Consider the following 14,601-nt stretch of genomic DNA (forward strand, 5'->3'; position numbering starts at 1 on the left):
GCACCATACATGTTTAAACAAAGACTGGGTTACCGCGGGTTACCATTCATTATTCAGTAGCTAATAATAACAACAATTTTGTTACGCTGCAGTTTGCAATAAAACAGCCCGTGGATGTCTTCTCATAATGAGCTGTGTGTGTGTGCATACAAGGTCCCGCTGCAAAAAAATCCATTTGTGAATATCTATTAAAAGCCTCCAAGAGATTAGGGAAAACAACACGTTTTGGTGAAGTCATTGTGCAGAGCATTTGCCTTTATGATGACTTTCATATACTCACATTTTTTGAGAATTAAATAGAGCCTCTCTACTTCATCTCTGTACAGCTAAGTACTGCACACACCTGAGCATATGGACACAAACTATACTGTTGGTAAACCGTCAGGTGGTGCTCAGTATGATACAGGATATACTGTAGTTTAGATGTGGTTATTTAACATGTTCTCTATGGGTTTTTTAACCAGGCAGCTGTTCTGTGAGACTCCCATAGAGAGAGATGAAGGGACTGAGAGCTAACAGTATACTGTGTTATAGCACATTGTAAAGTATGAGCTTCTAGGGATTTTAAAGTGTTTAACAGTGAAATATGTGTGGGTTATAAAAACGTGACATTTCCTCATGAATTTTTTCCAAATTTATATAGTATGTCATAATCCGGCTAAGCAAATATTTAGAATAATAGTAAGAAATTCATTTTAAGGAATAGACAGTTGTAGACCCCCAGCATTTGAACCAATATATTCAAAATCCATCCCCTTTGAACTTGGAAATAACACCGTTATTGAAATAACATCAAGTTTCTGAAATACTGCTTCCATTGTAATGTTATTATTTATTATGATGATCGAACAGATACATCTATACACTAATACTAAATCTTTTTTTTTTTTAACATTATTTAGGCAGCCTAATCTGTGACCTCTGTGCTCCAGGGGTCCTCAGAGAGACCAGGATGCAGCTGGTTGCCAGGACAACCAGCACTAGGAGGAGAAGGTGGAGGAGGAGGAAGCGTAGTGGTGCCTATAAATATGCTTGTCTGCGACTGGCTCTCAATTGGTGGCTTAATAATAATAATAATATAACTAAGGTGTTGGGGAATATCTCCTATGAGGTTACAATAGCAACAGCCTTACCAAATACTATATATGTCATGTATTTTCGCTATACCATTTTCTCTATAGGTTCCCATACGTCCCTTCAAAACAAAAGGTCAGTATAAATTCCATTAAAATCAATACATTGGACTGGTCAGTCACATGAAGCTTATAGGACTGAATCAATATCAGCAGGGAGGAAATGTCATGAGTGCATCCTGTACTATTATTAATATAATAGCTAGTATATATAACTTATATAATTAACATAGTTAGCGCAGACAGCGGAGCCGGCAGGCTCCTTTTGATTCAATGGTGAATACCTTTATATTTCCCCGCCCTCCTCTCCTCCATCCTCTGGCCATTAGGGAGGATACTTGTTCACGCTGGCTAGACTCAGGCCCCTCTACCCCACATCCTTCTTCATATCCGCCTGCCTTCAGAAGTTCCCTTCTGCTTTAGCGACCCTGGCAATTTGGGAGATTCCACTCATGAATTTAGACATCAAAAAAGACAGTGCCAACACTGTAATGGCCTCTGTTCAAGCTGAATGAAGCGGGCGTACATTTTAATCATCTCCGTTGCTGTTTTGCTTGAAAACACACAAAGGAGTTTTTTTTTTGCTTCCTGGGGATGAGGGAATAAGGCTATTAACCTGGCTTTAACAAAGATATGTATTATGATTCCAAACAAGACATATGCTTTCGTATAGAGATCAGAAAACCAATTGGCTATGTCCAGCCTGCTCAATCAAGGAATGCAACTGTAATTTCTAAATTATGTGCATTTACACATTTGTTGACATTTTAATCACTAAGGTGAGGTGGTAAGAACTTAGTATTTTGTTATTCAGGAGGAATACAAGCAAGACACAATAGAAATTAAATGAAACTTATAAATAAATTAAATCTAGAATTAGTCAAAAATACCCTATTAAATATCTAGCAAACTTCAGGTTGTTGATTTGTCTCATTTCATTGTTGGCTGAATAAGCTGCATCATATAATATTGTGCCTAGTAATCCCAAGAAAATTATGCTATCCTAATAATTAGTCATAATATGCAATCTATAGTATGCATATACCTTACATTTTGCTACCTCTGCAGTTGAGTCTATATGCATCATTCCAGTAATACCAGTTAGGACAGTATTTCCAGTAATACTATTGAGAGGGGAAGGAGGAAACAGAGACCTTGTTGATTAGCAGCTCTTTGTCGTCTGGCAGATGAAGAGATCATGTAATTAGATACCACTACGTTGATAATGAGAATTGTCAGACTCTTAACTAGCTTAACTTCATTTTCGTTGGAGGATTCTGTTTGATCTCTTCGATTATTGACATTTTGAGGATGTGGTAGACCTACCGCAAATCTAAATATCCAACAGACAGAAAGGGGGCAATAAACCCAGTAAAACGTAATTGGATGTAAGGATGGCCTACGAGATTGGGCATCACAGACCCAAGAACAACAAAGACTTTCATATATTTTATAATCTATATTTGTTTAACATATCACAACAAGGCGTCTTTCATCTCAGCCAACGTGAAGCCCAGACAACTCAACAGAAGGCATATCTCTTATGAGACATCCATGCAGGCCTACCATGTCATAGACGTACGGACACGTGTGTGAATGTTATGGTTTTGTAGAAAGACAACAAACCTCATCCACTCACCGTAATAACAACAGTATCCTCCCCCTTAAATTTGGGGATATATTTGTCTCCCCTGGAGAGTTCAGAGTCGTTGAGTGGTCTGAATCGGCACATCACTTTAACGCCGCACTCCGACGAGTCCCCCATGTCGACGCCTCGGGTGAAGTTCAGAAAATGTTGAGTAATAAACCCCGAAACCTCCGCTTCACCTGGTTCCAAAATGTTCCCACTTTGGAGAAACGCGACGTCAGATTGCGGGATTCCGCCGTGGTTACACCTACAGAAAGCCTACAACACGAGCAGACGCCCTCCGTTCGAACAAGCCATTAAAAACTATGTTTTTTTTCTATTTCCACCTAAAACTAATGTGAGAACGTAATTGGTTAAACCAGGTTTGCTTATTTGTGTATCGAGGTTCCCGAGTTTGTACGCTCGTTTATCCTCGGCTCGTCTCAACATCAAAGTGCGTCGCTTGTGCCATCCTTCCTACCGCAGGAGCCAGACCCGTTTCCCAGGGATGCGCTCACCATCCCACCAAGGTCCACTCGAGAAGCTGGAGGATCACGTGGTTATGGACCGTAACCCAACAGAGATTAATGGTGGGAGATGTAGTTCACTTGGATGTGTAGGCTAGTTGGTCAAGCCATGCATGTTGTGTTGTCGTTTCAGCTCAAGGTCAGTAACCCAACATCTAAACGTCATTTCAATATTCGTTTGTAAGAGAAATATCAAAAAAAAAAAAACATTCGGATAATAACGGAGATCTATAACGGATCTCAGACCACTTCCCATGGATATGGCTGAGCTTCTATTGCTGCCAGAATCAATTACTGCTCCACCTGCAGTTTATAACTGGAAATTACAATGAAATATAAAAATGGTGAACGAATATGACATTTATCAATGTTCAAAAATAATCACAGAAAAATCACACAAAGTCGACCAGCAGTGACGTAATGAATAGATGTATTTTTTTTTTATTTCCCAGCATTTTTTTCTGAAACACACAAGAACAAGTAACAAGGAAAAACTTATGTCTGAAGACATAGTGCATGGAATCTAAGCATTACACATTTAAATACAAATGTGTTTGGTTTCTTTTTGTCCAACATCTGTACAGGGTTAACTACATTGACTACACTACCACTATGGGGAAAAGGCCTGGCACTGACCATCAGACATTGTTTCAACATGTTACTTGCCCCTTGATCAAAAGGAGGAGGGAAACGTTTTGATTTCGTGAAAAGCAAAATCAATGGCTTGACAACCCAGGAGTTTAGTCCCCGCTCACTTTCCCAAGTATCTGAAAAGCTCTACCAATAGGCCGCTCTACTCCTGTGTTCATTGGCTTGTGTCCCTACCCGTTTAAAAAGGCAAATATATTATAAAAAAGTTTCCCCAATTAACATTTTTTCCAAGGATGCATATATTTGTTTTTGTTCGTGGTTTTTTTCCAGAGAGGATTTAAATAAATAGGTTTAGGTGAAGAAAATGGTTAGAATTCTACGGGATGTTGTTTTTTCTACATACAGAATGAAAGGCGAAACAAATTATTAAAAATTAAAAAAAACAATTCCTGTTCCACCAAACAAAAAGGGACAGAAAAGATTTTTTTCTCAATGGAAAAAATGCCACTTATTTAATAAAAAAAAAGTCTATCTCCAATTTGTGAAACCAAATCGTATCACGTTCATTTTTCCCCATCTTTGGAAAAAAAAAAAAGGCTTGCAACCGAATATGCTGGCAGGACAATCTTTCCCCATCTTCGGCAGAGACTCTGCTGATTGGTTTGAGTGAAATACAAAATGTAAACATTGCAAAATAAATAAGTGGACCCATGATCCCAACACTTAGCTTTTGCATTTCTTTCTTTCATTTCTCTCGTGTGTGTGTGTGTGTGTGTGTGTGTGTGTGTGTGTGTGTGTGTGTGTGTGTGTGTGTGTGTGTGTGTGTGTGTGTGTGTGTGTGTGTGTGTGTGTGTGTGTGTGTGTGTGTGTGTGTGTGTGTGTGTGTGTGTGTGTGTGTCAAGTGCAAAAGCATGATGACAAATTCATTTGCTTCAAGTAACAAAAGGAAAAAACGGAAACGTACTAATGATACAAATATACTATTTTACACAGCCGTGATACTTCCAATTTACAAAATGTACACTTATAATATTGACAAATGGGTTAAAATATTTTGATATGCTCGATTCTGTATAGGTCCTTGTATAATCTCCACCAGCCTCCGTTCGCCCCACTGCCACTCATAGTGGATGGGGGGCTTGCATTCATTATGGGGAGGAGGGGTAGGGGCTCCGTTAGTCACATTCACTGGTCTGAGCAGAGTCTGGGCGAGAGGACAATGGCGCAAAGTAATAAGGGGGTGGGCGCGCAGGGGTGTGTTGGGGAGGGATAGGTTGGGGGTGGATGGCTGTGGAGAGGGCTATGTGACCTCCATTGCCACTGTGGTCTCTGATATTCCATTCAGTCTCTCTGGCTCGTGGTTCTCCCTGCAACACGTGAGAAGAGAAGGGGTTAGGCTCATGACTGCAGCCTTGTAAAACCATGGCCTGACACAAACATTGGACAAAAGCCTACACGAAATATATATTTAAAAAAAGAATCAATCAATTTTATTCACCGCACATTGTGGTGCGGCTCTAGTTACGTTCGCGCACGTCTTAACACCTGGTTGTGACGCAACGGTATACAACAACAAAGAAAGAAAGACAAAAAGGGTGCATGAAGCAAACTGGGAGCCGCTTACTATATCCCTGAGGTGGAGCCTGCGGTTGCTGAAAATAAAAGCGGTGGATGGAGATGGCGCGGCCGTCTACCTGGGCAACGTGCCGCCGGTGCTGGCCGGCGGCACCTTGGGCACGCGACCCAGCGCGCTGGCGGCGGTGGCCAGCTTTAAGGCTGACGGCGAGGGGGCGGACGGGCGGGCGCTGTGGTGGCTGTTGGCTGGCGACACGGCGCTGACGTGACTGCGCGCGTTGGGCAGAGACTGCAGCGAGGAAGACGTGGTGGAGGAAGACGATCGCCCGAGGCCCCGGGGCCCGCCGCTGTGTGAGGTGGAGGTGGTGGTGGTGCCGCTGCCGTTGCCGCCACCGCCCATGCTGGTGGTACTGGTGCTGGGGGTGGTGGTGGGGTGTGGAGGTCTGGTGGTGCCTGTGAGGACCCGTGCATGACTGCGTTAGTGCCGTCTACGTCTCATTGCTGGTCGAACTGATCGACTGCAGGTCTCGCTTTTACGGGTGGGAGTGGCCCTAGTCTGATACAGTGTCTGGTGCCAGTGAGGTGCTCTCCAGGTTGTGCGTTGCAGCCAAATGTTGGCGGATGTTTAAAGAGCATCCAAACACAAAGTGTGCTTTGCATACACCATGTCACAAATTCTGTTTCTGATTGGCTAAAAAGGGCACAGAGTGATGAACCGCTTGCCATCCAGGCCAATCTGTCCTTTAGAGATAATGCTGTGCTTAAGGCTCGACAGCAAATATGATATTGTGGGATAAAGAGCGTCTGCTGAGCCTACCTGGAGGATGGAGGACACCGTTGACGCTGGGCTTGTGGGGCTTGTTCTCGTTGTTGACGTGGCCCTGGGGGGGCGCACTGACCACCGCCGAGGCAGCAAAGTGGGCGCTGGCAGAGTCTAGGGTCTTTGAAGTGCAATCGTTGGAACAAGTGGTCTGCAATACCAAGAGGAGCAGAGAGAGAGAGCGAGAGAGACAACACAGGGGGGATGAGACCAAGGCAGTCAAATGGACATTTATTGTCCGAGCAACAGCATAAGTCAAGAGCTTGATTTTCTCGAAGCACCCATCATAAAATGCTATGCGTGTCTTCCTGGAAGTTATTTGATAAACTTGATAAGAGTGTGCATTGTCCTACCTGCGTGACTTTGAGCTCAGGCTGTGAGGAATGCTTGACGGGAGCAGTGGAAGTTTGGGCCAGCTGCTGCTTCTGCATCTGGGCCAGCTGCTGCTGGTGGTCCTGGTACTGCTCCTCTGTGATGCCCCCTGGACGGTACAAAGGAGCTATGAGGGACCTGGCATCATGGCAGGGCATGCTAGTCTTCAGACAGCTGAAAATCATGTTCATGGACTCCATGCATAAACTACACAGGCTAAACCAAAAAGGCCTTCCTCACAACCCTATCGGCTGTTTGTACAGTGTTTTGTTGCGTATCGCACACCTCTGACATTGTGAAGCTCTTAAGTGTGCGAACTGTGCGTCCACAGCAACGTTATGGCCCAACGGCCACAATAAATGCAACGGCCGTGCCCGAACTGTGCGCATCGCTCCCAAACTGTGCATCGCGTGACTTAAAAGTCTGCAGCAAGTTAACTTAACGACAACCGATAGGAAAGCAAGACTACGGAGTGCCCAGAAAACTGTGGACGGCGTTCACGTCAAGGAAGGGCGGATCGCTATGGCGTACCGATGCCGTTCCTGGGGCAGGCCGAGAGGCGCGCGGCCAGTCTGCAGTCTGTGGAGAGCCGGCTCGTCTTGCTGGCCTGGTTGTGGTCCTGAGAGGGGCGTGGCCTGAAGCAGCGCCACCTGAGCGCCTGGATGTTGTCCAGGATCTCAGACAAGGAGGTGCTCGGTGCGCAGCGCTGACCCGGACCTCTCTGTGGGGGGGCGGGAGAGTCCGTGGCGCCGGGTTGAGTGACCACCTCCGGGTCCAGCTGCCTCAGCACCGCGTCAGTGCCGGAGGAGGCCCGGTCCAGGACGACCCTGATGCAACATAGGCACACGTCTCGTCAGCCTTGGAACGCAGTCACACACTCAGCCCTCACACGCCATAAAATGCAAAATTGATTTAAGACAGTCAATAGCAAAAGGCCAAACCAACTGCAGGAGTCAGCATTTAGACTGAAACACAGATGGTAAAACAATAGGAAAAGAAGCCCCGGCTGATTAGACTGCGACGTGTTGTTTTGAGTGCGTTATAACACAAAAATTATTCTAGAATCACACATAATGAATAAAGTCAGCGGCAATATAAAAATCACACAACAAAATACATTCTGCCTATCGTGCCATCACCTAGACAACACAGAAGACTCTGAAAAGGGATCCGTCTCAAAATGTGATAAGAGTGAGTGACTATGAACTATGCTTGTTCATGCACTCAAACATTTCCTGAATCCTGGCACACACACACACACACACACACACACACACACACACACACACACACACACACACACACACACACACACACACACACACACACACACACACACACACACACACACACACACACACACACACACACACAATATAGGGAGCCCACCTGCCACCGCGGCCCATCCTGCGTCGCGCCAGGCCGACGAAGCGGCGGGGTACACACAGGGCGGTGAGGGAGTGGCGGTGGCGCAGGGCGTCCAGCCCCGCCAGCTCTGGGTGCTCCCACAGGGGCCCCGGGTTCAGCTCCGCACACGGCTGAGGGGGCACAAGGGAGGGAGGCGTCACCCGACGGGACGACACAGGCAGGGCCCGGGCCGTCAGTGGACCGACATGAGGTCGGCGGCCAGACGTCTTACCACGGCTCATTTTGATGAGGGAGTTATGAGGTTCATGTGTATAAAGTGTCAAATGGGACAGGCACACACACATGGGACGCATTATACAAGGGGTCTGATGCATTGTGTGGTACAGTTCAATATAAATACAAATGGGAGTTCAAAAGAAAAAAGGATACAATTCAATTATAACATGAATTTTATAGAAAGTTGCCCATGGCTAGCCCCCCTCGTGGCCACTCTTGGGCCTCCTGAGTCGCTTCAGACTATGTCAACAAACTTCACACTGTATTTTCAAACATTTCCAGTTGGACTGAACAGATGTGCGCAGTGCAAATGGAGTATGGAACTTGGCACTTGTAATTGAACACTAGGCAAGGCGGAATCCAAGGCTGAATCTCCAACCCAATTGCCGGAAATGAAAAGAAACCCTTGGAGGCAATAGCTCATTAGCAGCTTCTTACTGCAAAATTGAACATTAAGGCATCTGTCGAGGTACCCTTGTCTTTCCACAGCCAGCATTCATTGCCGAGACAAACCTCTTATCAGAGGGGTTCGGCTAAGAAACCCAGCCAGACAGGGCTCCAACAGGCCAGGCTTACCGAGAGATATTGGCACCCAGCTTTCCTTCGGAAGGCGAACACTCCGTCGGGATCGTTCTCCTCGTCGGGCTCCGACGGCGGAGACTGAGGGAGAAGGGAGGAGACACAGGGCATGGTCTTGAGCGTGAGCACAACAAAAGCCATGAGATTAGCTGCACATGGTGCATCTAATCATATCCCAAATCATCTCCCTGATGTGATGCGATGGAGTCGGGCCAGACAATGGCCGACAACGTGCCACGCATGCAACAGCCCCTTACTGCCACATGTGGTTTTGTTCGAGTCATTGTCACGGGAATACGTAGCCACAAAAAAATATACCAATTAAATAGACCTATTAAAAACAACAAATATTTTTTTTCATGAGCCATTTCCCATGTGTGGTTTCAAAATAAAAAGATTTCTGGCAACTTACAACTCTACTTTTTATGTTTATATGCCTGACAATCTCTCTAGAGGTTAATATGGTGCATTCAGAGATGGGTTGTTAAGATGACAAATAGGGACGCAAGAAAGAAAGCATAATAACTGCAAATTAAAAGGTAAACCCTTTGACTGGGTTAGACTTTAGTATTGCATTACTTGTTATTTATTATGGTTATCGAGTAACAGAATCTTTTTGTCAAATGTAATGTTAAAAGTATGTACTGTATATAGTGTTAGTTTGTCATGACATCTCAGTGCATGGCGATGCAATTCCAATACCACTGTGGTGTAATTCATCATACACATGTACGATTGAGACCACTATAAATGTAAGAAGGAACAGGAGTAAGGGGAGAAGGACTGAAGCAACACACACACACACACACACACACACACACACACACACACACAGGGGGCTGGGTGGGCGCCCCGGTGCTCACCAGTGGTGCTGGGAAGTCCTCCTCGCCCGAGCTGTGGAAGTCGTACTGCTTGATGTCTGCCTTGTTGACGGTGTAGAGGCTGGGGGGGCGTCCGGGGCGGCGCGGCGGGTTCAACTTGTCCCTCTTGGTGTACTTCTTCTTCGGCCGGACAAAGTCGAAGGGAAGCTCCTCCTTCATGGAAGTGTGGTAGGCGTGGGGAAGACCTGCCTTGTGCGTCTACGGGGGTGGGGAGAGATAAGGGCATGTTGTGTATGCGTAGTGTATACTTCATTGCACAGAATTCCCAGACGACGGGTGTAAATGGAGGATTCTGGCGGGACGCACCTTGATCTTCAGCTCTGTTTTGTGGCGCATGCCGTTGGCCAGGCTCACGGGAGCGATGTAAGCCGGCTTCTCGGCCAGGGGAACGGTGACCTCACTGAGGACCTCCCCGGTGAAGTCGCCCAGCTGGTACCTGGGATCGCAAGCAAACATGCACAGCGGTGAGCCCACACTAAAGGCCAGTGAGGAGGTGACTTCTGCTCTTAAGAGAGACACCAAAAAGTGTAACAATACGACTGAAATAGGGTCCAACCCATGTTGTGTTATCTCACCGGTTCAATTTGGTCATGGGTTTCAGGTCGACATTATGAAAATTATTATAGAGAAAACTTAATTCACGCACAAAAAACATATTACGTAAGATGGATGAGTACATATTATGTTGTAGTGGAATCATCATGTAGGCGTGAGGAGCCTTAAAGCCACCCTAGGAGGGCTCTCACCTCTTCTCCACCACCTCCAGGGTGAGGTGGAGCAGCTCACGCTTGGCCTTCTCCCTTCTCTTGATCATCTCCAGGATGGTGACCGTACGGCTGAACTCCCGCCGCAGTTTCAGCATCTTCTCGTAAGACGCCTCGTCGTTTTTGCGGTTCTGGGCGCAAACAGAAGAGGGCGTCAGACACTAAACGGCGTTTGCAAACGAGCATTCCGCGGGGGACGCTAGAGAGTTAAATGGAAAAGAGACGGTACCCAAGAACTGTTGAAATCTGTTGGTGGGGGATTTCTACTCATTGTCCTATTAATAGTCCATTAACTACATTCAGTAGGATCTGCTACCCCCGAAGTTTCCGTTGACAAAAAACGTGCGTCATTCACCCACTCTTGCTCTCTATCCAACCCAAAGGTCGTGGCAGAGGCGATGCACCGCTTCTCACCTTCCTGGTCTGCATCTTCTCCGTCCGGCGGCGGAAGGCCACATAGGCGTCGCTGTTGGTGGAGCCGTCCCGCTTCTCCAGCTTGATCAGCGGGATGAGCGACGGCCCCCTGCAGTTCTTCTTCTTCCTCACCCAGTAGTCATACACCGACTTGAGGAGGTAGTCGTCCTCGTTCAGCAGCACCTTGGCCTCCGGGAGTGACACAAGCTACGCGACACATCGGCGGAGGGCAAGAGTCAGAGGAAATGTGGCCAGGAAATGAAGTCCACACACAGCCCGCCTAGAGGGTTGTGGAGGAATACCGGAATACAGGGACATGCCAGCATGCCATGAGCCGGGAGAGAGAATTGTGCCAATACAGATAAAGAAGTGAACCAAGGGGTACCTGGTTGGTGCTGGCCTTCTCCAGTCGGTCCACCATGGTCTCAAACTGCAGTGGCTTGATCTCCATCTTGCGGTTGAGCCTGTTGAGGAGGGTCTCGTCCTCAGAGTCCATATCGTAGTCGGCCTCCTCATTGTCAAGGCCAAGGGCTGCAATGCGGAAGGGCAAACAATGTCATGTTATGAAACCAATGGCTTTCCCTTTACAATTCTATAATCCTGTCCACTACTGTTGGGGTCGGTGCAACAGCTGTCCAGTTTCGCATAATTAAGATCACAATGTTGAGTAGACCTAAACAGGCTTATCAGGGTTCCAGAATTTGTGATTGAAATTCTGTCCAGCACAACTTGGGCCCACTTGATTATTATTATTTTTTTAATGACCATCCTGCACCTGGTCCACATAATGCTGGTCCTCTGAGTATCCTCGGCTGTGTTTGAAAGAGGGTCTCTTCTCAAAAGACGATCAAATCAGGTGTCAAACATCTCTCAAGACAGACACAGTGGAAAATCTGATTACGATCAGCATTGAGGGGCCTAGTTCGGAGGGATTGAATGAAAGGGAAAAGGTGAACACCTGGTTACGAAGGGACAAAGAGCCTGAAGGCCAAATGACAAGGTTTGGCCAACTGCAGACAGTGGGTGTTCTGGGAAACTCTTTTATAGGTTATCCAGGTTGTTTTATTTATTTTTTGTTCATGCAAGTTATTGAAATGCATGTATTTTAAACAGCAGCACTTGGATTTTAGTTGACTAGTACATTATATTACTACAAATTAAATCAATTGTTTCATTGTTATTACCGTAAAAAATATGCTATTTTTTATGATTTCATATCAAATACCTCCAAAAGGGACGAGATTTAATCACCAAGTTTTATGACCAAATCATTTGCTACTGTCAGTAACATAGTGGCACAAGGGTAAAATGTTCATCTGGAACCCTGCTTCTCTTGAACTAATGCATATTTTAATTGGCCAATAGTTGGCATTAAATGATCATCCAAGCCTTTGGCAAGAACACACAGCCTTCCTGGTGACAAAGACACGAAAAAACACCTTTAGTTTGAAGGCTGGACTGTTAACACAAGAATCCCATGAGGAAATTGGTCAAAGTTGGTTTGTGTGGTGTGATACAGTTGCCTCTTGAACAGCCGGTAGTTTGATTTGACCGCATGCCAGTCTTTGTTTACATCCGACTTTCGCATTCGGTCGGTAGCCCATTTAATGGACAGAAAGGATATGGTAATCAAATCCATCTACACTTTAAAATAACTAATACTTTCTGGATTGAAACAAACGGCTTGATGCATACACAAGAGACAATGCATGGACCACAGTGTCTCAGTAGAAGGAGTAAGAGTTGAGTTACAGGGGCATAAAACAACGGCCGGCGCCCTACATCACACCAGGGGTGGTTCCATGACAACCTGGGAAGAGGTCATGCTGGTACTCACGCTGGATGTGCATGAGCTGTTTGGGAACCTTGAGTTCGCCTTTGTAGAGGCGGTCGTAGTAGGTGATGTTGCTCTCAGCCTCGGGCACCGGGATCACCATGTGTTCCTTCTTCTCCCGGAACACCGACTGGGCTGAGATGGCCCTCTGCAGATGGTGCTCCTGAGGAGGGCAGCCAGGAGTTTACAGACATGATATTACAGTTAGAGTTTACAGATATATAGGCTACTCCATAGAAATAGTTCAGTCGTCATCCACAAGTACCAGCGTCAGGAATGTATATTTGAGAGGGCAATATACCCGATATCAAAACATGGTCTTGATATGTCAACACAAGAGAAGATAACCTGCAGAAGCATCCTTTAGCCTTGATGTGCTATGTTAACTCGTTTGACAGGTATCCTAATGAATAATATACTAGGATGAATAATATTATGATTATGCTCTGTATAATGAATAATATGATGTTAAAAGCCGGTTGTGTTGACTGATAGCATAGGTGGGCCATGAAATAAAATGTCATGGGTATGCAAAAATAACCGTTTAACAGAGAATACAATACTATACCCAAAGAGGAGAAAATCTATAGGAAATCGGCCAGATGGTCTGCTATTCGCCATGGACGCTGGATTGATACCAATATAGAAATCTGTCTGATAACACGTACTTAGTATTTGACCTAACTTCTACCTGTCGTTACTGTACTAACAGTGCAAACAGTTTTATTGAATTAGGGATAGTGGGCTATACACATTGATTTAACTTCAGATGTGAATGGCTGAATGTTTAATCAAACGAGTGACAGGGCTAAAGCTAAATGACCACATATAAAAAAGGTACGTTTTACGACAACTGTCAATAGCGAACGGTAAATGGGAGCTAGTTCATTGAATTGTATAAATGACATGAATTAAGACTTCAAACGGTGATGATCCAAGTTTTACGTCGGGGCAAATGTTTGCGTTAGAAACCAGCTGTATACTGATATGCAGTATTCATTTAGCAGTCTTTTCCTGGATGCTAGCACCATAACGGAAAGGAACACAAGGCAGAGCATGCTGGTTCAGCCTCTTGCGTCGCCAGTCGCCAAGAGAACTACGCCGAAAACCTGACGTCACACCCACTGAAGGCGACCAAATCCAAGTAACGCTACGCAAAATGTATAAAATCGACTTGATTTACGTCGTTCCCGTAAAGTCGAGGGCCCGGCAATCGGTAGAGCATAGCGAGTACGCAAGTCTCTACGTAATCTGTTCGTGAATTGCGTTGACTCCACAGCGGGGCTGATCATCATCAAAGTTTATCTTTTTAAAAAGCACTTACCAGTTCTTCCTCTTTTTCCATGCCCGTTGGCATTTGTGGAACTGCCCGGTTGATCGAGACGCAGTCATTTAGGTCTGGAAGATCTTTGTTACGGTAGACTGGGAGAGGTTTGGCGGCGTCTAGCGCTCGCGCTCGGAACGATAATTTACTCATTGTTAGCGCCTAACGTAATCACAGAGCCACCGAAGGAAATGTGAATCCCGCCAGAATACGATAGAGATATCGGTATAAATCCAGGAGGGACACGGCTGTTTCCACAAAAGTAGAATTCATTGGTTTTCACTTGCTTGAAATGTCGCACGAAAAGCCATTTTTGGTCGAGATTAACCTGATATAATGGCTATTTTTGTCGTCTGGTCTACTCTCTGCGCCATGGAAAACATGGCGGACATGTCCACAGTAGCGGCGGAGCAATCCCGGCAGCCAGTGCGACACATCTGAAAAACATGGGCCGTGATGGTGCGTGCGCAACATGAGCGGCTCTCGCAATGTCGGCTCGCACGTCAGACCAAATTG

At 45.8% G+C, this 14,601-nt stretch overlaps 2 protein-coding genes across 3 annotated transcripts in view; both read right to left on the bottom strand.

The window, feature by feature from the left end:
• Positions 1-2,948, bottom strand: part of kif5c (kinesin family member 5C) — a 25,874-nt gene extending 22,926 nt beyond the window's left edge. The window contains exon 1 of the mRNA XM_056579579.1: positions 2,773-2,948. Within this exon, the coding sequence (XP_056435554.1) occupies positions 2,773-2,898 (126 nt within the window). The 5' untranslated portion in view covers positions 2,899-2,948. The remainder of the gene's footprint in view (positions 1-2,772) is intronic.
• A 2,215-nt stretch (positions 2,949-5,163) lies between these two features.
• epc2 (enhancer of polycomb homolog 2 (Drosophila)) lies at positions 5,164-14,518 on the bottom strand. 2 transcript variants are annotated; one of them, XM_056579584.1, is made up of 14 exons: positions 14,086-14,518; positions 12,765-12,924; positions 11,313-11,458; positions 10,928-11,134; positions 10,496-10,644; positions 10,056-10,185; positions 9,732-9,947; positions 8,866-8,949; positions 8,035-8,183; positions 7,177-7,472; positions 6,627-6,754; positions 6,271-6,424; positions 5,573-5,906; positions 5,164-5,245 (listed from the first exon to the last, which is right to left on the bottom strand). In XM_056579584.1, the coding sequence occupies exons 1-14, from the start codon at positions 14,236-14,238 to the stop codon at positions 5,179-5,181; spliced, it is 2,373 nt and encodes a 790-aa protein (XP_056435559.1). In that variant the 5' UTR covers positions 14,239-14,518; the 3' UTR covers positions 5,164-5,178. The 2 variants fall into 2 exon arrangements, 1 of the variants encoding a protein (XP_056435559.1); XR_008893492.1 differs by having other exon boundaries at positions 5,189-5,245; positions 5,503-5,906.
• Between the last annotated feature and the right edge of the window lie 83 nt (positions 14,519-14,601).

The sequence above is a fragment of the Gadus chalcogrammus genome, chromosome 20 (assembly GCF_026213295.1).
Source record: "Gadus chalcogrammus isolate NIFS_2021 chromosome 20, NIFS_Gcha_1.0, whole genome shotgun sequence".
In the NCBI taxonomy this organism is placed as follows: domain Eukaryota; kingdom Metazoa; phylum Chordata; class Actinopteri; order Gadiformes; family Gadidae; genus Gadus; species Gadus chalcogrammus.

Bases quoted from the DNA above. Each gene is read 5' to 3' on its own strand.
- epc2 (XM_056579584.1), bottom strand. From the start codon at position 14,238: ATGAGTAAATTATCGTTCCGAGCGCGAGCGCTAGACGCCGCCAAACCT. The intron at 12,925-14,085 runs GTAAGTGCTTTT...TGCCCTCCTCAG, and splicing joins TGGAAAAAGAGGAAGAACTG to GAGCACCATCTGCAGAGGGC. The intron at 5,907-6,270 runs GTAGGCTCAGCA...GGGTCCTCACAG, and splicing joins CGGTGTCCTCCATCCTCCAG to GCACCACCAGACCTCCACAC.